This window comes from Gavia stellata, chromosome 6 (assembly GCF_030936135.1).
Source record: "Gavia stellata isolate bGavSte3 chromosome 6, bGavSte3.hap2, whole genome shotgun sequence".
In the NCBI taxonomy this organism is placed as follows: Eukaryota; Metazoa; Chordata; class Aves; order Gaviiformes; family Gaviidae; genus Gavia; species Gavia stellata.
Window position 1 is genome coordinate 58,793,044 of NC_082599.1, and position 24,486 is coordinate 58,817,529.

General features: G+C 40.0%; 1 protein-coding gene across 1 annotated transcript in view; it reads right to left on the minus strand.

The window, feature by feature from the left end:
- The window catches only part of TPK1 (thiamin pyrophosphokinase 1), a 243,471-nt gene that overhangs the window by 86,403 nt on the left and 132,582 nt on the right, over positions 1 to 24,486 (minus strand). The window contains exon 6 of the mRNA XM_059819089.1: positions 18,379 to 18,525. Within this exon, the coding sequence (XP_059675072.1) occupies positions 18,379 to 18,525 (147 nt within the window). The remainder of the gene's footprint in view (positions 1 to 18,378; positions 18,526 to 24,486) is intronic.

The following is a 24,486-nucleotide window of genomic DNA, read 5'->3' on the forward strand; positions in this document are numbered from 1 at the left end:
TCTCATTTTCACCATTCAATACTCACATATACAGAAACGCAGGTGCTTATTTCTAGCATTTCTAATATAGCAAATTAAACCACAGAGGGGTCAGGAACCCTGTTTGATAGGAGGGCTCAGGTAGCCTTTTTAAAAATTAACTCCTGCAAATGAGGTCTTGTCCCCCTGCAGAGAACTGCATTCTTCTGGGCAGCACAATTACACACGTGTCTTAGAGAAGTGTAAGATTTCTCATCCACATGGACACACGAATTCAGATAGTGCTAAATATTCTCCTTCCGCTTTCCAATTAGCTTTCTTGTAAACACATGCACTTTCCTGCTGATGCATAAAATATGTCTTAGTCCAAGCAACCCCTTAGATCCAAAAAGCGTTAAACACTGCACAACTAAATCTTTTTAAAATTCTACTGAAGTAAATGGCAGCACACACAATCCTGAAGTTGTGCATATATTTCTAGGACAGATGTCTTTGGGATATTCCTGTTGTAAAGCAAATGTTACATTCATTTTTCCTTTTAAAAAACACATACAGGTAGACATTTGGAGAACACTCTGAGAGTGCTTTAACTCTGTTACTTTACAGTTTATAAAAACAGACCCATCTTTGCACTTCCGTCTAGATGAAAGCTGTATTTTAAAACACTTATTCAGTTTTTAGCTAATTTGTCTTAATAAAATGGAAACACCCTTTTTAACCAGCAGAAACATCAATCAGTTCAAATGGAGTAGCCTTCAAGTAATTTCCAATAGGTATCATTATCTTGCTTTTTCTCCCCCGTAACAATAAAAAAAGTGGCACAAAACACTGTCCCCAAATGATTTATAAACATATTCTTTCCATCCATCACATTCCTGGGAGCATAACAGTTATAACACCATGGTTAATAATTTCCTCTTCAAAAATCATGTTCCATTTTTGAGAACATATTATGGGTCTATAATGAAACTCAGCAAAATGTTCTTTATTGGGTAACAGTCAATTTTTAGAACTATGTAATCTTCTCCAGGTATGTAAAAACGCACCCACACAGCAGAAAAATACCTGAGGGGTTTTGGAAGGGGAAAGGTCCTACAGTCAGAGAATCTTACTTTTTCACACGTGACTAATTTTATCATTGTGATATATTTATAGTTACACACATAGACCTACAAGCTTTAAAACAAACTATCCTCATTAGGTATTACATGATATATCAAGTTCAAGTGATACTTCTTCACAGAAATCACGTCATCTACTCAGAGATGAAATTACTTCTGAGAAGCTCTATCTTTTACTCTGGCTTTGCTTGGTCCTCAGTTATTTCAGCCAGGGCCATTCAATTGTAAGGAACAGACCAAAAGCAATTCTGTTTATTTCCTTTGAATATTTCTTAGGCTGGAGGAAAAAAGTCAAGACCTCTTGAGTGCCACTCAATTGCAGGTAATGAATATTAAGGCTCTGGCTAATGCCAATTAGAGCCCATTTTGCAAAGACTGGCGTGCCTTGCATGGCCTCCTCTGTCCTTGGAAATGGAAGAGTTTGTTTGTGTCTTATTTAGGAAACTCATTGCTTTGTGATGCAGAAACAGGGGTCAGGCAGGAAAAATCCTCATCCCACCCACATACCTCCCTCTGCTTCTGACTCCCTTCCAAGTCTTTTTGTGGCTGTCTCCTCAGCTGGCTATGTCTCCACCTGCCACACTAGCCATGGACTTGCCACCGTGCCCAGTCTCCAGAGCACCCTTTGTGCCAACTTATGTATGAAGGTCTAATGAGAAATTCCTGCTCCTTTCGTCCACAGTTTGCAATGAGACGCCCAGATTATTCTGTATGACTCAACTAAGTATTTCCACTAATCTGATTGGGACTAGGCAGGTGAATAGAGATAAGCACGTATACAAGCATTCACTCAGTGAAAGCCTATACAACCAATGAGAAAAGGAGACACAACTGTAACAAGAAGTACCTTCTTCTGTACACAGGTTATCCATGTAACCCATACTAGGTGCTAAGGAATAATTTACTACACACGAGCATACATTACCTGTGATTTTTCAAATACTGGATTAGAAATAGTGACAGCACACTTTTTACACAGGGTGGTGGATGATCCGTGCACTGACATCTTACCAGAATGTAGTGCGTTCTAAGTGTACTGGTGAATATTTGCACTGGTTTAACATAAAATCAAAACCAAACAACAAAGCAACAAATCTCCAAGACTCACTCCCTTCTTCCCCAATAAATCAAATGGAGAAGAACACTCTCCCCTAATTTTGTCCCCTACATGAATAAACACTGTGAATAAACGCAGTCAACACCACAAGCAGAGTGAATGTGAGTGTGAGCATGTGTGCGTGTGTGTAGGGAGGAGCAATTGCGGTAACGTGATGTAAAGTGCACCCAACACGCACATACAACTGCTAGAGACTATCACAGACCTTCAGAAGAAGCCCACAGCATTCAGACACTGACCGGGCAGTATTTCTCTGAAGTTAACAGCTGGGATGGTTGAGACTCTGGTGGTCACCTGTAAAGTGCAAGGAACAGCTTGGACCCTCTGAAGACCAGGCACAGATGAGACTTGCAATAAATACTTCTGCTATGACCTTAGAGTTCACTTCAATCTCCTTTTCAATCTACCATGGATCCAGACTATAAGCATCTCTTAATATCTTTCCTAAACAATACAATAGGACAAGAAACGCTTTATGTTTTTATGCCAGTAGGTAATTACCATACCCACACTGTTAGTTCTTCATGTCATTTATTGCATTCTCTCCTTCTCTAGCCTGTCTCAAGTCTGTAACACTCTCCTCTCCAGCCCATATACAACTTGCAAGATCTGCATTGCCTCTCTCTTCTCCTTGCATCTTTTCACCAATTTCATTCCTGCAGAGCATTAAGTGCAAATGTTTTCCCTCCACTTCCAAATTTATTGCCTAAGTTGGCCTAGATTACAGACCAAACCTAACACTTAAAAACCTCCTCTGCTTTCCCTCTACAAAAGGACAGACGTGATTCTGGTTTTCTCGTAGTGTATTCAGTTTCTTCCTCCGTGCTGAACACTACACCTCAAATACTTCATTTGACACATATTTGTGAAGTATCTTAATTTCAGGGGTGGGGGGGGGAAGATAAATAAATGTATGCTGGTTTTATACAACTGCGGTGAATGAGCACTCAAATTCTGTATTGTTACACTAATTTCAAGAAATTTGGCCTCTCTTTAAAAACAGAGGTCAGCAGCTCTTCTGGGAAAGGAAAGAATCAATTACTTGCTTAGGGATTTATACAACATCTACAGTTAGAGATTAGTTTGGATAAGAAACAGGGAAAATGTGCCTGTCCATCCAACCACAACAGTTTATCTGACTACATACTCAAGGAGCAGCAACATACTGCTATGCTTGAGTTGGCTGTGTTCATGACAGCTCATTGGACTGGGACACGATATATGAATTTCCTAGAAACCTCACAGAATGAGAACAAATCTTCCTGTAAGGTCTGTCATGTGATATCCTAGGATTTTCTTTTCCTCAGTCACCTATGAAAGACTGTGATAGCTATAATAATTTTCCCTTCTGCATTTCTAACCCATACATCTCTAACACATTAAAAGAGGCAGGAAGGGACAAACACCCATCCTGTAATGTCTCCTGTGGACTGCTTTTTGTCATGACAATCAAAATAGAACTTGTAATACTCTGATGAGATGAAAAATGTTTTATTGGATGGCACAATGCTCACTGCTCATGCACAGGGGCAGAAAGCTAAAAGATGTAGATTTCTAATAATTGTCTGCCACATCCTGACAAGTTCTTCTTTTCTTTTTGCTCCTGGGTATATTCTTCATTAGAAACAATCAGCTCTTGTTATAATTGGCACATATATATTTGGCCAAGCTAAGCCATGACATTCTCAGATTCAGACATGAGATATTTTTCTCATGCTTCTTAAGAGCCGAGATTAATTAATTTATACATATCCAACTTTTTAACAATTTCTCCTAAGGAAGTTAGGATGAATTTTCAGCTAGTAGAGAAAACTGAGCTTTTGTGATTTTTCTGAGAGGATTAAGCGCTTTCAGTAAAAACCTCCATCATCTCTAAAGTTTACTCCTAGTCAAGTCACAAGCACCAAGAATTGGGACAAAAGGTCCCAGCTGACAGGCCACTGGAGATAGGAAGCCAGAAAACTGGATTCAATTTTCAATATGATATTGACTCTCTGGGTACCTGGGCAAATAATTTCATTTCCTCATGCCTTTGTCTCTCTCCCTGTAATATAAGAGTAATATACCTTGAGATCTAGCTAAAGAGTGTGACATGAGATGTAGTCTGAGATTCACTAATGGAGGATCAGAGCCTATATGAAAAGCGAGGTATGTTATTATTCCTCGTCTTATGGATTCTTCTGAAAATAACTATTTCCACCAAAGACTTTGTATGTCAGCTACCTCTCAAAATCAAAAATTTTGAGAATACACATAGCCCTAATAATCTGATTTAAGATATATAATCTGAAGGAAAGAAATCATGCTACTGCAGTATCACACTCTAGTATAAAACTGTACAAACCAGCATCAGGCATGTCTAAATACTAGGCTTATTTTCAGATTTACTTCACCACCATTTCCCTCTCTCCAAGATGACTATAAAGTAGGAATTATCAAAGCAATCAGTCAAGAGAAAGCATCTGCAGGTAAGCTCTAGCTGACTCACCATTGGATTTTCATCCCTCAGATGGGAAAATATGGCCAATAATAAAACAGTGGCCTTAAAATCACCCTGCATTTCCAGCGTCCTATGGAGAAACACTGCCAAACTTCAGGGTGAGAAGATGTTGTTCTCACTCCCCCAGCTGCAAGCAAAGTTTGCATGGGAGGAACCAGATGCAGGCTCTTGGCAGGAGATGCCTCTGGGCTTCCAGGAGGAGACACCAGTCTTTAGTTTGACTAAACTGCAGGGGTTGTCTCAGCCTGTCTCAGAAACACGAGCTCCTACCGTCTTTCAAGATGAGAGATGTGATCATCATTATGCATGGGTTTCCAAGTGCTATAGAAATAAGCAATTACATTTGCTTCATTATCTGAAGACCGTGGCTCCAGCTGATGCTTGTGAACATTGCTGTCCTTGCCACTAAAGTGCATAAATTAGGAAGAGGGACATCTCAGCTGCACATTTGAATTTTATTACCAATGTCATACAGCTCACCATAGTGCTGACAGTTATTTCTGACCATTTAGTGCCTTTTAACAGACTACACTAAATAACTGAAACTGATTCACTTTTCCAGGTGACTTGGTATAAAAAAAATGAATGTTTACGTATTTTACCTCCTTAGAGTTTTCTAGGGGTATGTTTGACAGTTCAATGTGCTTCCATACTGGAAGCACTTAAAAACTATTGTTGGAAAACCTGCTTTCTAAATCAACAGCTTCACAATACCTCCCCAAGGAGACACAGAACACATTTAGTACAGTAATCTGAAACGAGGTTTAAATACAAAAGAGGAAAAAAAAAAAGACAGACTTTCATGAAGGGCATTACTACTAATAAATTATAACGGAGGTCCAATGTTGCCCTGCTACTTCTGCAGTATCACTGATTGATTGTGGACAGGTAAGAAAGGAGATCCATAAGTTAGACACATGAAAGACCAAGAAGTGACACAGGCTGAATGGCATTATTAATTCAGTTGGTATCATTGAGCTTACAGGAAATTGGTAAAATATGTGTAGAAGAGATGGTGAGATACTTCCTTTAACTGCACAGGTCCTGAAGTACACCGTCATTTGTGGCATACATCATCTGGCACAACGGAATAGCTGGATTTGTTTATGATAACTCAGGCTGCTGCTCAAGAGTTCTGCCTGTGGCCATTCATCTTGCACTATGGGACTATACCAGAATCTCCACATTCCCCATGGGATTTCAAGAACCAGTGAGCATGGGTGGGTTAAGGCTGCATGCAGTAGCTTGCACACCTACAACACACAGAAATAACTCCCATGCAATCCTGAATGGACAGGAGGGTCTGGGACTTCACAGAGAGACACACTGGCCCCTCAGAGACCTACCGAGTCCTCCCTTGGTGCTCTTTTAATTGCTTTACAGTTTCTGCTGATACCCTGGGTCCAGTGAATACCCTTATCAATTTTATTCCCGTTCCCAAGTTCCTCTAACATAAAGGAGACAGCTCCTCCTTAAAGAAATTCACCAAGCTCGCAGCTAATGAGACTCTCTGCCTGTGGCATCATTGCCACAGAAGACTAATTCCAGATCTTCAGCTGCTCTCACTTCACTCTGAAGTACCTCCCCCAGTTGAGGAAAAACTGCTGGTGGTTACACAGAGGAGAAAAACATACCTTTTTTTACCAGAGAGGCTTCCTCTTTTTCCTGCCCCAAAAGGAATGTGATAGCTGAGAAAGGACTGAACAAGGTGACCTCATTATTAAGAGCCTAAGGAGACATACCTGCTGCAATGCAGCTTTCAGATGCATATATCTAAAAATCTTTAAGTTGCTGTGAGGTAGGAAGACCTCAGACTCATAACGCAAGGGCATATTTCATTGCCAACACTGTGGTTACTAGTAGAGAATTCTGCAAGCTAATTATTGTTCAGTCTGATAATTTATTCTTTGATCAGAATAAAAGGATTCCCCTCTGGGTGTAGCTCCTTCTTCTCCCTCAGGTACCTGATATTGCTGAAATTGAAGGCCATAATTCAATTAACAATGGATGGGAACTTTTAATGAAAATTAACCATTCAGAAACAGATGTTGACACCACAGAAATGCAGATACTCCCTATGAAGCATCACTGGCTGTCATGTGGGTGGGAAAATGCAGAGACATCTTAACTTGGAATTATACACCAGATGAGATACTATACTTACATCTGCAGACCACAATTCAATGAAGTGCTTAAGCACATGCTTAGATTTCATTAATCTGCTTTGCCATATGCTAGAATTTATTCTGTACTTGTAACATTACTAGCCATTACTTTCACACTAATAAAACTTCCCTGATTGCTAAACCACCTTTGGATAGCTGTGGTTTCTTATGGCATACACAAAAGCGATGCCTTCCGGATATAGTAAGTAAAATGTGAACTTGTGAAGCAGACTCCACGGCTGGGGCTGGAACTAACACTAACCATTTGCAAACCGGCACTGCTAAAAAGCTGGCTGCAGACCACCATGGCTCATGTGACTCATGGTTCAAAATGACTAACGCGACTGCCAGGCTTCAAGTTTAAAAAGCAGGATGTGAAGGACAGTTGGAAACACAATGCCTACATAAGGTTGTATGTTGGCAATTTCTGAAAGTTTTACGTTCAATTTTTTTGGGGAATGCAGCTGGGAATATAAAATCAACATAGTGAGCTCTGTTCCTAACTGTTCCCCTCCTCCCCATTATTCCCTTTTGGAAAGCTGTTGTGGAATCTCAGCAGACCAATGATTAGGGAATCTTTTTTCTAATTTCCGATGGAAATTTATCCATCACTGGTTTAAAGCAATTTACTCTTGTTCTAACATTGGCCTTAAGCTTAAACACTGTTTATCTCCCTGGCATTTACTCCTTCAGTGCATTTAGAGACAGCAATCACTTCTCTTTTCAGCATTTTTTCTGAGAGGTTACACTAGAGACTAAAATGAATCTCCCCTTGTAAGGTAACAAAAACATGGACAGAGATCAGAGCGGACAGAACTACTATTTCTGAGCATGGCCACATAGCCTTCTGTATCAGGAGATCCCAGATTCTTCTCAACAGATACTTGTACAATGGCTCTTAACACCCCTGTTCAATCTACCTGCGTCTCCACAAGTGTCCCAGAATCACTTAGGTGGGAAGGGGTCTCAGGAAGTCACTAAGTGCAGCCTTCCAATCAGGTTTTGAACACTGCCAGCGCCAGAGATTCTCTGGGCAACCTATTCCTGTATGTCACTATCTTCACAGTAGAAATTTTTCCTTATAGTTACCCAGAATCTCCCATTTCAGTTTAGGACCAGTGCCTCTCATTCTTCTGCTGCGCACCTCAGGAATAAGCCTGGCTTCGTCTTCTTGATAACCTCCTCACGGATTCTGGAAGACTGCTATTAGGACTCCCCAAAGCCTTCTGTTCAGGGCTGGGCTGATGAAGCCCAGTATCCTCAGCCTCTTCTCACTGGGCATATGCTCCAGCCCCCATCCACCTTGGTGACCCTTCACTGACCCTGCTGCTTTGACATTCCGAGCTGCCTCCCACAGGATCCCTTCTACTGTGAACTGCTCATTCCCATAAAGGGCCACCACTCTCCTCTTCCTTGCCTGTGTTTCCCAAAAAGCTGCTATCTCCCTATCACAGATCTCCAACCATATGAGCTACCCCATCATTTCTCAGCTATTCCAATGATTTCACTGTTCAGTGTCCATACATGGAGCTCTAGCTCCTCCTGTTTGTTTCCGAGGCTGCATGCATTTGGGTACAGGCACTTGAGATGGGTTCTCTTTTGATTTGTTTTATCTTTCCTGAAGGCTCTCTCACTCCATTCCTCTGCCATTTGAACTTATCACCCCAAACCGCTACTCCATCACTTAACTATAAGTTGTCATCACAATTCTCTGATGTAACCCAGTTTAAAACCTTTTTCATCAGGTTGGCCAGCCTGTTGGCAAAGATGTTCTTTCCTTGCTTTGCCAAATGGATTCTGTCTCTCACTAGCAGTTCTCATTCCTCAGAGGAACCCATGATCATAAAAGCCGAAGCACTTCTTGTGACGCCAGCTACATAGCCAGCTGTTAACTCACAGGTTTTGTCTGCACCTACCTGAGCACTTCCCCCTCAGCTGCAGGATTGAGGAAAACTCTACCTAGGCTTGCATGTAGGCTCAACTTTGCCTAAAGAGCTCTGCAGTCTGTCTTGATTTACTTCAGATTTTCCTTGGCAGTGTCACTGGTGTCCACGTAGATCAGCAGCGCGAGGTAACAGCCCAAGGGCCAGATAAGCCTTAGCAGTCTCTCTGCAACATCCTGGAGCCAGGCCCTTGCCAAAAAACACAACTCCTGTGAAAGCAGAAGGGTACCTCCAGTCACTGTCACCTGCTGCTAAGCTCAGATGGTTCTCCCAGAAGGAGCTTGTTCCCTTTCGCTGGCTATTAGGGCACTGTACCAATTCTGTAAATTTAGATCGGAGGATGGAGAATGAGCCTTTCTTCTGCTGCCAAGTCACAAGCTTCCAGACTCCTTTTCTTGCTTTTAACAGGAACACATTCACTCCAAATATCTTGATTTTAGGATTAGGTGTAGGAAGCCCGTGTCCCATGAAGGTCATTGGGCCCAACTGCAATGTTGGCAAGTATTACTGGTTGCAGTTGACTTGAGAGCAATAAGACACATTACAATCTTAAGAGACACTGAAGAACTCAATCCCTGATCACCGTCTCCTCTTGGGATGTTCTGTTACAGTGCTGAAGTAATGTAACCAGTTGTTACCAACATGAAGAAAATTCGGATTGCAAAGTAAATCACTTTCCATGGCAAAGCTGAACAGTTCTAGCTAAATCTTGTTTATCAGGGTAGTACAGCATTTTCCCTAGAACCTCAGATGTTACTAAGTATTATCATTCTTCTGCACTGACCCTTTTTTAACAATAAGTGTAAATGCAGAAAATCCATACAGTTGACACCACTGCCCTGGCAGATACAGAATTAAGAGTGATACTGTAAGAAATTGGAAAAGCCTAAGTACTTTCATAAAGGGATTGAATTTAAGAGATAACGTATTCTGAAATGTAACCGAGGCCAGAATACAGATGCTCACCTTCTGCAAGTTCAACTAATGCCAATACTCAGATGTGAGCAGAAAGGACCATTTTTAAGTTTTCCTCTAAAGGAATTTATCAACCCTTCAGGCTTGGTCAACCATTAAGTATTCAGCATTCTGATTTTTTTGTTTGTTTGTTTTTGTAGTAGATAACAATTTATCACCTACTGTCACTTCATTTTTTACTGTCATTTACATTCAGTCTAGGAACAATAATACTGATTTTCCCTGCTATATTTTTAATTGTATGCAATAAAATATTTTCCATTCATTTTCTTTCCAGAGGAGGCTCTGTCACAGATTACAGACTTCTGATACCCATTGGTTTCCCTACAGAACTTTCTGTAATGCCAGGGAGGGAGTGGAAAAATCCCATACCCTCAAACTATCACTGAAATCCATTTAATACTCAATGAGGAAAGCTCTTACTACAAAACTCTGGTGAGGTTCACCTCAAGCAAGGCAGAAAATACCTTCAGAGAGACAGTGTAACTTGTAGGTGGCACAGAATCCCAGGACCTGAGAAATTTGGGCTAACACAAAAAAGCTGAACAGTTATAACTCAGCAATAACTTAAGGGTGATGCATAGGCATGCTGCAGTAGACATCACCCCAATAGTTTCCAACACTACACAGATGAGGGCACTTTGGTCATTGGTACAACTGCAGAATCAACAGGAAATACTGCGAGATCCAAGAGGAATAGATGAAGCCAGAACAACAAAAGGGCATTGATGAATTAATGCTTCATAGGATAGAATTTTAACTGCTGCAAGGAGACGAATCCTGGGAAAAATCTTCAGGGCAGCAGTGGCTGCTTAAGTTGAAGCAAGAATATTTTTTTCAAAACTAAAGTAAAAAATTAAGATATCACAATGTGCCAAGAAAAGACAGTTGATGGGATCGAAGAAAAAACCAGAGGGGAAAAAAAAAGGAAAGAAGAAGAAACAAGAATAGAAAGACAAAATAAGATCTTGCTGTATGATGATTAATTAGTAAGGGGAGTGGCCTCTGATCAGGCAAGTCACAGAAAGAGTTCATAATTATCCCTTTAAATCCCCTGAGTCCTTTATGTCTAATGGTTAACCTTGAAACTTCAAAACATTGTATTACTCACTCTAGGTGTCAGGTGGTAGACAAATGTTTTAAATCACAGCAATAATCATAAAAATACTACAAAAATCCATCTGTAAAGTACCAGTCTATGAGACCTTCATACAGACAAGCATTGACTCATTTCTCTGTTTTAAAGTACAAAAATATGGCACCTTGTAGAAAGCTTATTAAATTATGTAAAAAGTATTTAATTCTCTTGATCAAATTTGGAATCCATATTAACAGTTTTTTAAAATGCTTTTTTTTTTTGGTCAAAAATCTACTGACAAAATGCTTGGGAATCCCTTAGCTTGATACAAAATCCCCATATAGGATCAAAGTCCTACCTGGAAAAAAAACCCAAACAAAACTAGAATGCACACACACATGCATGCACACTCCAGCTTGGTCCTGTTTAGTTATAGAAGAAAGATTAAATGAATGCACAGCAAGTGAAAATACTGCTGTGGTCTTCCTCAGCTTACCGCTATCACCACAATGGGAGAAAGTTTTACCAGCTTCCCACTGATCTCAGTTTAAGCATCAGCTCCTAACGATAAGCAAACGTCAAAAGACAAACGTATGTTTTGCTGCTTATCATTTGGCGTAAAGCAAACAACTTGTGCAGCAGAAGAACTGTTTTACAGTACAGAAAATTATTAATGCTACATTACACACAAAAAAATGAAGTATCAGAGCACTGCAGAAAGAAATTTGTTAAGGGTGGGGACGAAAAGAAGGATTAAGACTTCAAAGGAAATGCGAGTAACTGGCAGGTTTGGGAAAAAAAAAACAGCTCTAAGAAAATTAGCTTTGTAACAAAAAACTTCTAGTGATTTCCATAAAGCAGCAAAATAGATATTATCATACAAACCAGATCATATTGTAACAGCTAGGGGCAACAACAGACAGCAGGAACCTCATTGGAAGAGCTTTATTTAGGGTCAAGATTCTCCTAGATGATCATTCATCAGCTGCTGTAGTAACTAATTAAAAATCTGGACAAAGACTGAAAAATTTTGAGGGCAGAACCGTTGAAACTTACCAAACACCAGATATTGGTTCAGAATCAAGCTGGATGACTCCAGAATTTAGAAATACATAAGTAATCCAATTAGACTCCTTACATCATCTTTTCTTGCAGACAACCATTAAGGTCTGAATTTAAAATCAGCTGTGTGATTAACATATCCTGCTATAGAGTGTTACTTGTTTCTTAAGAATTATGAGCAGATGAAAATCTCATTTGGTAAAGACTATTCTTTCTCACTTGGCAATGACGGTTTGGTATTTTCCTTTCCTCTCTGAAAGACAAGTTGTTTTTTTTTTAAAGGGGTTACCTGCAAAATAAGAAATTGATTTATGAATTTGTTGTAATTTGTTTGTCTAAGCAAATGCTGTAGGATGAAACTTACATAAAAAACATATTTTGCATATGTCTTCATTATACAGAAGTAATCTATAACTATTAGATGTCATCCTCTGCAAAAAAGTCCATGAAAAATCCACATAATTCCAAATATTTTGTAAATTTGAGGCAGATTGCCCTTTTAACTGATGCTAAATAAACTGCTTGAAAGGGTATGAGTGTTTCAAAAGCTAATTATTCTTTCTAAGATGCTGTATAAGCTTTGTATATTTCATACTACACATGTGCTGATGCTGGAATAGAACTAAATTACAAAGAATTAAGCTGTTAAGAGAAAAGGTCCCATTTACACAGGCACACTACAAAAACACCTGGTAAGAATGACTGAATGATCATTAGCCCAGCTGGGTTTTCCCAGGGAAGAAGAAAACCACAGGCAGTCTTATTTTTATATATATTCTCTCTCTATAAATATACTTTTTATATTTACTCTAACAGTCTCATTTTAAGAACAAAAGTTGAGCTGTAACCAAATCCTCAAAGTTTCTTACCAAAGAAGGAAACTAAGGCACCTAAACTATCAACATAGCAACTTTTTTTCTGAGAAGCCATTTAAATGCGTTACTGAAGCTCTGGAAGCTCAAACTCCCTTTCTGCAAAGGTTTCTGTGAAGGAATCGGGCTCCCAGAGAAGGGCTTAAGTAAGACTTTTCCACTGCTAATATTTTTGACATTGGCAGTGTTTCTGTCCAGCTGAATGCCTGGCTTCCTCACAAAAAAAGTCACAAAAAGATGTATTTATCGAAGAACAGAAGTTGTATATTTGCAAATTCCATAGATGTTCATTCAAGTGACCTACAAGGAGCTTGAGGCACAGAGACTCACTGCTTTGTCAACTAGATTAAGTTCCAACAGTGCTCTTTGAGAGCAGATACCAAACAGGAAAGACAGCCTTTCAGGGCAATAAATATTTTAAGTGCTAAATATATGTTTAAATATTTTGTTTAAATATTAAATATATGTTTAAATATTAAATATATGTCTAAACCCCTTCCTTGGCAACTGGGACCTTTTTGCAACTGAATCTACCCATAAAATGTATTAATAATAAAGGAAAATTAGACATTAAAGGTTATCCCCAAATTTCCAAATTCCAAACTTATCCCCCAGAAGAGGCACCCTCACAAACGATTTTCTCCACTGAGTGTCAGTGCAAGCCAGATCTGCTTCTTACACGCATGAGGTGGTACAGAACTGATCTGATAACTCATTCTCGAAGTTCCTGAGAAATTCAAGAAACTGGGTGCCAGAAGAAAACTCAGCAGTTGAAGGTACACCCTGAACTTCCCATTAAACTTTACAAGCGTGGACACAAAGCAAAACAAATAACATTGGCATAGAGAATGACAGCGACAAACTCCAGTACAGTTTCCAGTCTTGTATCTTCCCTCACTTACACCTATTGCAGTGTCCCCATCTAGAAGCAGATCTCCATGCCTAGTCACTCTGTCTGCATCTGTAAAAGGGTTCAGGTTTTACTCTCTGGACCTCAAACCAATTGGCAGAGCACTGCTCACATGCGTATGGCTGTTCTCTCTCGTCCCCAAGACAAGGCGGTACCCTCCAAAGGCTTAGTAAGCAGTTACTGGCCTGTGCTAACTCCAAACTGTGCCCAGGCGCTGTCTGCGAGAATGATAGTTAGCTCCCCACTAAAACTGTGCTTGGGACCATGCTAACCTATTAGCTGCACAGCCTACTGTAGGGCAATATTTATATTAATTAAGGGCCTTATTAATACTGTTGTTACGATTACCATAATATTATGTTCTGCCTCGGTGTGGAGCTGAGGATGTAATGGCATTTTGTAAAAAACTAAACGAGCCTCACAGTAGCCATTCAGAGAAGGATGTGGGTTTTATCCAATTTACAAACTAGGAGACTGTGAGATCAAAAGACTATACAATTTACTTCTCTCCAATGAAACGGTAGTAAAGAGCCGAGAATAAGGGATGGGACTCCTGATTCTTATTGCTCATATTAGCTGCTGGACTAGTATCTATGATGTTAAATTATTCATCATTTCTCACAGGGAAGGCAAGCATGCACTCACAAGAAAAGCTGTGTGCAAGAAAAAGGGTTATCAAAGTATTCACACACTCTTTCAAAAGAGTTAGCTAACTGACAAAAATATGCTGCTGTAACACATTTTCGTGTGTAGGTAGCAATTCTTCTCTACATCCCAGGGCTGGAATCCTGTGTGGGGAAAACTGAACTCCTCAGTATAATGTAAAAGACAGGCCTCATTAACTCTTGGACATCTTCTCATTTCTTGGTCATAAATCCTATTACCTTGTATTACAAACTGCCATAAAACTCACAGATAAAAGATAATTTATGCTCAGTGTACAGAAGCTAATGTTTCTGTACTCCTGAGAAGCACAAAGCCAGAAAATGAGAAAGTATGTATGTGAAACCTTAAGCCATTCATATTGAGCATGGCTAGCATGATAAACATGACTCTAAGGGCCTAATGCTCTTCAGCCAGGGTATATTCTAATGGTAATTGATATTACCGAAATTTCAAGCATAAAATGTACGGACTGTTGCGTAAAATATCCTGCTTATAAAGAGTGATTATTCCTTATTAAGAATTCAGGCTTTCCTCCCTTCCTCCACTAGAGAAAGAAATACGATGGCTATTCAGTACAGAGATACTTCTTTTCTTTTTTCCTTTTTTCTTTTTTTCTTTTAAATTCCAATCGTCACATTAGAAAATGCTTCAGAGCAAGCACCACCTCCTGGAATTCTTAGATAGTCTCCCTATTTCTGACTCCTATCCTAATTAGTGTTGCATGGCACACAAAAACTAACAACCCTTGGAGCTGGCAAAATCAAAGGGGCAGCTCAATCTCTTATTTGCTTTTTCTCTGAAGCAATTTAAAGTCTTTGGACTTCGGCACTGATTTTAACTGTGTTGGTTACCTGCTCAAAGGAATATTTTGCTTTAGTGAAGACTGAGCAAAAGATGCATTAAATTTAGGCTATTTGTCATTCATTTCCTTTTCCCATTCAGACCAGAGAAAAATCTTTCACTGTCAACTTACAACTTCTGTAGTAACAAACTATGTTCTCATTGCTTGGTCCCTTCCACAGATGCACCTCATTTCATGCCTGCTTTCTTTTCTTAAATACTTGTTTAATAATTTGACCTATATTGGAATTCATTTATCTAAATTTAGATACCTACAGTGTATACCTAGATCTCAGCCTGCCACCCAATTTCTCCATAGAGTCCATGGAGACAGGTATTGATGGGGTGTAATTCTTCCCATCTTTTTTCTCTTCTCCACCTGTCAGGATAGTTCATCCTTACAGGTCAGAAATTAATATAAAAGAGTTTACTTCCTTGCAGTTTTCTTCACTTCCCATGCCAAAACATTTTTATCAATCTATTGCAAAAACTTGCACTGTCTGTCCATCTATTTCCCAAGAGATGCCTCAGTACTCAAATTGCCAGTTACCCTTACATTCAGTACTTGGATCATTTTATTGGCTGATGAAAAAAGGCTTTGTTTACCTGGTCCTCCTTGCTTGGTAGTCTGTGGTGGAGTCCAAATCAGGCATTGTCCTTGCTCTCTTCCTCTATCACCCTGAAGACTTTTAGCAAGCCTATAAGCCTGTCTCCGACAACACTGTGGACCCTTTACAAATGTGTTAAATATTGATATATTTCTTCTGCTGTACCCCTCTATATCAACATTGTAATAATGTGAAATAACTATCTTTCAAAGCAATTACTTAATAGATTTTATGGTGTACTTAGATATTTACTCACACTGTCCTCCTCTTAGTTTCTGCATTAGTAATTAAAAAATCAGCAGCTTGACTTGTTATTCCGCTTTGTATCCTTCCTAGGGCTGTTACGGGATTACCAGTTTATCTGCTCTGTCCAAATATTTTAGCTTCTGCCTAGGTACATATGATAGAGAACCAACACTAGTCGCCTGCTATAGTGAACAGAGGGCTAATGTTATTTTGAAGCAAAAAACATGGTTATATTTTGCTCGTATATTTTATCCAAAGAATCCAATAAAGATCAGATTCTTCATCCCCAAGAGAGAAAGGTTTCAGATCTACGTTTTATAGAAAAAGCAACATGCTCTTAACTTTATCATTTGCATTAGCATTTGAATCTCAAAACCTTGCTTCATTTGTTGCAGTTTCCAGACTTGTATTTCAAAAAGTCAGTGGGTCTCCTGCTGTGTTCAACTCCCTCCTACCTTGATTTTAAATTACAAAGGGGAGAGGGTAAAAAGAGAAAATGTCATGATTGTGGCTGTAAGAAAAACATCACACTGAACTCCACACAACAAAGAGTACTTCCAAGCTTAGGATCCTCTTTTCTTTCTGTGTATAAACTACTCACTTGATTTTTATCTAAACTATGCAGGATTAATGTTATTATCTGGAGGTACCACGACAGTTGGCTGAAGATGCTGACAGTGACAAGTTTAAACCAACAATGAAAAGCAATTTTGTGTCAAAGTTACCATTAAGATCGTTTAAACGGCCTGCCCCCTATGTCTGCCCTTTATTTCTGAACGCTAGAAACAGCCTGAAGTTGCAGAAGTCAGTTACTAGCAATGCAGACTGACAGCCAGGAATGGCAGAAAAAAATAATATCCTGTGGAACTCTCCCCATCAACAAAAAAAAGTATTAAATGCTTCTCGTACGGCATGATTAAAAACAGAACATAAAGAAGTTTCCAGTAAGCCCAAACAATTAGCAACCTCCCATTTCTATTCAAATGCACAGATCATGAATTTTTGTAAAGTTACAAAGGGTTTAATTATTCATTGAAGACTCTTCTGAAAGCAACCTTAGGCATGGCATTTTAAAGCCACTTATGGAAAAGATGAATGAAAAAAATTAATAGTCTTTCCAGTCCAAGTATGTGTTTTGTAAGCTAAATTGGGAATTCTCCGTCCTATTTCAGCTCTTCAGTATGTCCTTAACCATATCCTAAAATTAATTTACAGTCGTCAGTGAAGTACTGCACCCACAGATCAATCACAAGCCAGTTCATCCTCACTTTCAGATTATAACCACAGTTATCCTTTGCCCTCTTTCCCCCTCACTCTGCTGCCTCTATCCATTTAGCTGTGCAACTAATGATCAGAGTCATTTCCCATCATACTGGCAAATGAGCTCCTGTGCCTACTGTCTTTCCTGCAGACACAGGGCTTCGAAGTTGTTAATACAGCAATTGCCCCTGCGGATTTAAATCTATAATCTCATAGAACCTTATTAATGCTTTTCTCAAATTACAATGAAGCACGTGTGGTGCAGGGTTTTGTCAAATTTATCTGTGAATGTTATTTATTTTAATGAAATAAGCTTGCCAAGATAAAATGGGAAAGTTAGTTAAGCTTCTAGAAACCCTGACGTCAGGAGAAGTTATTTCCAAACAAATAAATGAATCACTGTTAGAGAAGACTTTTTGATGCTTAGATTTGCCTTTAATTTAAATCTTAGAAACCGAAGCCCAGCAAGATCTTTTGTGTGTGTTGTTTTATGAATCAATATATGGAATAACAGACCTGAAAAACCACAAAAATAACACATTTTAAATAAATTCCCTCGTTGATGCTAGCTGGTTTCCCATCATAATGAACTGCACCACTCAGACCATACAAGAGCTCTGCCTGACGTGTTTGTCAGGAACTCCCTCATATCTTCCTTTTACATCCTTCTTTTGTTTCTCTTGCTGCAGACATCCTTATTGCTACTTGACATGTAAAAGGGCTGTGTGCTAAATTTAAACTTACTGGAATCTAATTAAAAAGTTAAATTTTTTTTTCATTTATAATCAAAATACTGGATTTCTATGTTCCTCGCTTTTTAAACAAATCTATCCTGAACAAACTAAACACAATCTTTTCCAAGGCAGGAACGCAGAGCCCATCATTTGCTGTCCACTTCCCTGCAATATATTTTATATTTAGCCTCTGACCCTACAGAACACAATTAAGAAAATGAGCACTTAATGGTGCAAGACGTACAGGGTCAGGGTGGGTGGAAGGTCAGCGTCATTATGAAGTAACTTTTCACAACACTCACAGGTTGAAGCAGGTAAATCAGCGAGCACTCCTGGATAACTATCACTGGAAAAGGAGTGATATTTGTTGCATGAAAAAGTGTTTCCACTGATGCCATTGTTTGGTCAAAGCGTCCTCCAAGTCCACCCAAAGTCACAATCACATCGATCTAAAAGATAAAACAAAAACAGTCACCAAGAAAAGTTTCAGGCACGATCTCTAGACCCTGAAATTCAACAATAAAATCACTTTGGGGAAAACAAAAAGAAAAAATAACTACTGACTATACAAAAGCAAACATCAAATACAGTTATTTACTCCCATTACCGATAAATACCATTATGTGATTTTTTGAGGCTGAGTATTAAAGCTCAGAAAATTCACAGCCGATGTGGTACTTTTGAAGAGGACATAACTGTTCTCCCTAAAATACAGGCCAGTCTTTGCAGGTACTTATCTGTCTGCCCTGAATATATAGACCCTAAGATATACCACCACATCTACGCCCCTCAGCTAAGCGTGGTATATCTCAGCCTTAATAACTTTCATCCCCAGATCTTAACATCATTTCAGTATTACCCTCACAGTTTACAGAGCCAATAAAGGAAATTTCAAGTTAGGGCTGTTGTACGTCGTTCTCGTTCCTGCCACACAGCATTTTAATGTACAAGTGATCCCACTCACAGGTTGGCTCTACTCAAGATTAAAAGTACTACTGAAGCAGGAGGTTCCAGCCCAAGTGACTGGCACATCATCTCCCAGCTGTCAGGGACAGGCACGGGAGCACTCTCCTGTCCCAGTCCCAGACCCGCAGAGAGCACCGCTTGATTGCTTGCAATAGGCCATGGAGTCAGACTGCTGTTGCTCAATTCTCTCACACTCCATCAAGCCTCTGAACACTCTACTTCCTACAAGCAGAAAGGGAGTATTTAAAAGCCTTGGTTAAGAGCTTTTGGCTCTATAGATAAAAGGTCACTGAGTGCAAAGTATTATTATTATTACTTCCATAATGTGGATCAGTTATGTTCAGTAATGGTATTTTAAAAAGCTACCACTGACTAAGTCGTACCTAGAGCCCTAACACATTGCAGCAATAGTCTTTAGAAGCTGCCTTGACAATGGCCATCTGGTGAAGTTTCCAACTTTATAGGGCTCAAGTCTATGGCCACTGTGATTACATGAAGTTTTACTCAACCCAGGAGCCACATACTAGTGCTCCGTCTATCTGGAATGATGTATTAATAGCGTCAGCTTCTATTTTTATTACCAGGGTTAGGGCTTTACGATTCTGTTGAATATTGGTTTGCATGAAAATTAAGCTCTCTTCCTTTTGGTGAAGAACTATACCAACTTTCTCACCATCATCAGGAAAACGCTTGACAATTCAGAGTGGATCAATATAACACATTATGTTAGCAGCAAACACTGAAACAAAAAAGCTATTCTTGTACTGCAGACGGCATGTATTTTCTGTGCAGATTACAGATCACACAGACCTAATATACAACCAGTAGAATATGAACGGTAGGAAAACCTGTCCTTAAACAGGAGACAAACCAGCAAAAGCTAATGGCTAAGCTTATGGCTAAGCCATAATACGTTTTCTATTTTATTGATTCTAGCGTAGAAACAAACTGCTTTTGTTTGACTGGTGACGACTGGGATTAAAATAGTTGACTCAATTACCTGAAAATAATACTACTAAAAAGACCCACCCACAACAGTTCCCTACCAGTGTTGACTGGTAAAGATGCCCCCCACCCCAATGGAGGCCATGGGGAAAATGTGCTACATTAACCTGGAACCACAGTGAATTTAAGGTGACCTTGCAAAGGATCCGTAACCCACATATATGTTGCTTTTCTTGTGAGCAATGGGGCTGAAGCTTAAATACTAGCCTACTCTTCAAAAAGTTGAGCAACTACTGTATAGTTTCTTGGTATATAGGTCTCACCATACGTGAACTTGTTTGTTTTGGCTTTGAGGTGTTCTGCAGTTTAAAAGGTAAGAATGAAGGTAACACAGAGTTCCCTCTGACTTGTAATTAAAATGACGCAATAACATTCTGAATGTGTCTTCTTTCCCTTGTAAAACTGTCAGTATGCGAGACTCATCCTGCTCTGTTATTCACACACGGGTACTTATCGCGAAGTACAGGACCTCTCTGAAACAAGGAATTGCTCACTGACTGCATCTTTTTGTGACAGAGATTGCCAGAGTACTGCAAGTTGAAGAAAAACATTACAATTTCTGTATTTTAAAGTACAACAGAAGTGATCCCAAAGTCCTACTCCTTATTCAAGAGCAACAGTGCAGTGATCTTGTGGATTGGTGCCCAAAAAGTAAGAAAAGAAAACCAACCTAGTGTGGAGTAGATCTGTTGAAAAGGCAGTCATAAAACAGAGGTTTGGGGTTGTGGCATGTTGGGAGAAGACTAATAAAGATATCTGAAAAGGGAATGTAGCTGTTATTTAGAGTTTGCATGGACTGTGAAAATGAAAAATACAGGTATGTGACAGGTACGGAAACAAACCCAGCTGAAGTATGAGAGGAGCAGGCAGAGAGCAAAGCTAAAATTCGGCACTTCTGTGATGGTTGACAGTCTGCCTTTCACTGGATAGTCTTGGCAGCAGTGACAGGCATCCAAACATTGTAGGACTTTTAAAGCCTCTATTTGAAGGTCTAGTTATATACATTTCGTCTATTTAACAAAAACACAGAGAGGCTAAGTCCAACAAAAACCTCAAGAGCCTTTTCATCCTAAAGCTATCACCTCTGTTAAAAAAACACAACACAGAAATCACAAACAAAACAATCAGTTCTTTCCCTGCAATCGCTGCTCCTCTCGCTCTGCCAAGCACTTCAGAAAATGGATGTGCCACAAAAGCACATACACGACTCTTGGTCATTCCAGAACCTAAGACAAAGTGAATATCAAAGCATAAGACATATATATATTCCCACACTACAGCCAGGAAAGGCTGTTCATTTTTCTACTATGCCTTCCTGTATAACACAGGCTACAGAATTATACTGTTACTGCTAATCAGCCCAGCAAGTAGCATTTAACTAACACACTGTACTTCAATTGAAATGTCCATGCTTCACTTAAACGTCCTGTCACCAGTCCCCTTACACAATTTGTTTTCACATTCATTTCCTGAAAAAGGATAAAAAATCCTAAATAACTACAAAGAAAAGCTTAGATCATCGCTGGCACAGTGTAGAGGGCACCATATTCCCTTAGACTATCTATAACCTGACTTAAACATATTGCACAACATCCTTAAAGGTGAGCGAGCTTTAATTTAGAAAGAGTTGAAGATCTAAGGGATTCAGTAATCTTTAAATGATACACTTACACATTAGTATCTCTTGAAAGAGTTTTAGGAGTCACTACCAAACAGCAGGGCAGTTAAAAGAAGAAGGGGAGCATAAAGAAAGACTGGCAACTCAGGGATGTCCTTCTTCCTTCTCCCCTAAGCTGTAATTTAGAGGGTGCAGTAACCAAGGGGAGCCAAGGCTGCCACCACGTCAGAATGAAGTTCACAGAAACACAGAATCACTAAGGTTGGAAAAGACCTGTAAGATCATCAAGTCCAACCATCACCCCAACCCCACCATGCCCACTAAACCACATCCCACAGTGCCACGTCCACACGTTCCTTGAACACCTCCAGGGATGGGGACTCCACCACCTCCCTGGGCAGCCTCTTCCAATGCTTCACCACTCTCTCAGTAAAGACATTTTTCCTAATATCCAGCCCAAACCTCCCCTGGTGCAACTTTTGAGGCCATTTCCTCTTGTCCTGTCTCTAGTTACATGGGGGAAGAGACCAACATCCATCTCCCTGCAACCCCCTTTCAGGTAGTTGTAGAGAGCGATAAGGTCTCCCCTCAGCCTCCTCTTCTCCAGACTGAACAACCCCAGCTCCCTCAGCCGCTCCTCATCAGACTTGTGCTCCAGACCCCTCACCAGCTTCGTCGCCCTTCTCTGGACACGCTCCAGCACCTCAATGTCCTTCTTGGAGTGAGGGGCCCAAAACTGAACACAGCATTCGAGGTGCGGCCTCACCAGCGCCGAGTACAGGGGCACGATCCCCTCCCTACTCCTGCTGCCCACACTGTTTCTGATCCAGGCCAGGATGCCGTTGGCCTTCTTGGCCACCTGGGCACACTGCCGGCTCATATTCAGCCGGCTGTCGACCAACACCCCCAGGTCCTTTTCCGCCAGGCAGCTTTCCAGCCACTCGTCCCCAAGCCTGTAGTGTTGCATGGGGTTGTTGTGACCCAAGTGAGGACCCGGCACTTGGCCTTGTTGAACCTCATACAAGTTGCTCAGGTTCTTGCTTCAACTCTAACAGAGACTACTGAAATGGACAACTTGCTGTAAACTGTTGACAGGCTTGCGAAACACTATCTGTGAAAACTGGTCCAGCTGACATTCCTTTTTCTGGTATGGATGGGTTAAATACAAAGAAGACTTTCACTGTATGATTGAGGAACACATATTTAAGGAGAAGGGTGAAAGGAGACAGGAAGCTGGGAACTGCCTGGGGTGGGTGAAAAGAGTGCAATATCTAGCTTTCTAATGTCAGCATCGCCGTGGCATCTAAGAGCGAATTCCACAGCTCGAATTGACAGCAAAGGATGCCCATTCTTTTCAAAACTGTGCTCGTTATCTCCAATAAGAAATCCTCTCCTCAGGGTCTGGGTAGGGCTCTGGACAGACAATTTCAGTTTCAGCTAGACAGCTTGCAAACAAACACGCCTAAGTCTCAAAGAGGTGGGCAGGTGAAAGGGAATACACTTATTAACAACAACCAGTAGCACTGAATGAACCGTGAAAAAGACCTCCCCTAAAGGAAAACAGGAAGGTATCTGTAATCAGGATGTCGTAAAAGCTCCAGAGCCATGAATAAACCTCCCTCCCTCTGAGGCCATGGAGACCATCCACTGCTAATACCAAAGATATTTCTATGCCAATTACAGGTCAGATATTGTACCTGATTGGAACATAGCTTCCTTTTATCACCTTCTCACTTCACTGATAACTTTTCACCTTTCACAGTCTTTCTTAATTTCCTACCATTCATAAGTCTATTCTTTTAATTTAAAATTTTGGAGGAATATGAGACAGAGAATAAATTATTGTAGTAACATGCATAGTAGGTTGAAGTATATTATATGTTGAGATACATATATATTCAAGTATACTATATGCTGAAAAGCAAACAAGTAGTAGTGTGAATGCTACATTTATTATTGCCTTCTCGCTTTGACACTTTATCCATTTTAACCAGTTTACAAGAAAAGCGGGTTTTTTTTTCTTCATAAGGCAATTCTGTCAAGTCAGGATGTGGTTTGAAAATCCAGATATATCCTTTCTGGTCTCTGCATCAGCTTCAGTACTGAAGACTTTAAAACACAGCAAGCACTTTCCTTTATAACAAATGAGCCGCAGTGGATTTCAGCTCATTCTCCCATAGCTGTATGTGCTATGTGTGTGCTCTTGTGCCGGCCAGATCACAGTCATTTTTTTATATCATCCACAAAACTGCAATGTAAATTTAATGAACTATTAAAATCCCACAACCCAATGCTGAATATATAGCAAGATACTGTCCCTTTTAGTTGATTATACTGGCTCTCTAGCTCAGTGTTTTACATAAAAGGTATGGCATACATTTCCTACGGGAATGATATGCCCAGCCACACAGCAGCATCTGAACTTCGCTCAGGTAGAATCCTCTGCTCTAGCCGGAATTTGCTTGTTGCTTCAGCCATCTGACTCTTCATGGGAACGAGAGCTCTCAGCTGAAGGCTGCCACTCTGTCTGTGTACCTGAGCTGATAACCTTCAATCAGCTTCATCGTCACCTCACTTATTCCACTAATCTTTATATTATATTGTTCCAGCTCCTTCACAAAGCACTTCTGGCTTCTTATGCTAATTTTCTTACACTTTTACCCAAGTGCTTTCTCTATTTGTAACCCTTTTTATTTTAAGTAAGAGGTTAGTTCTTTCTGCTAATGACAATAAGCATGCAAACAGATTGCGTTTGCCTGCTTAAAACAAGCAACATGTATGATGGCAAGATGGAAAAGGAAAAGACAATCTCAAAATCCAG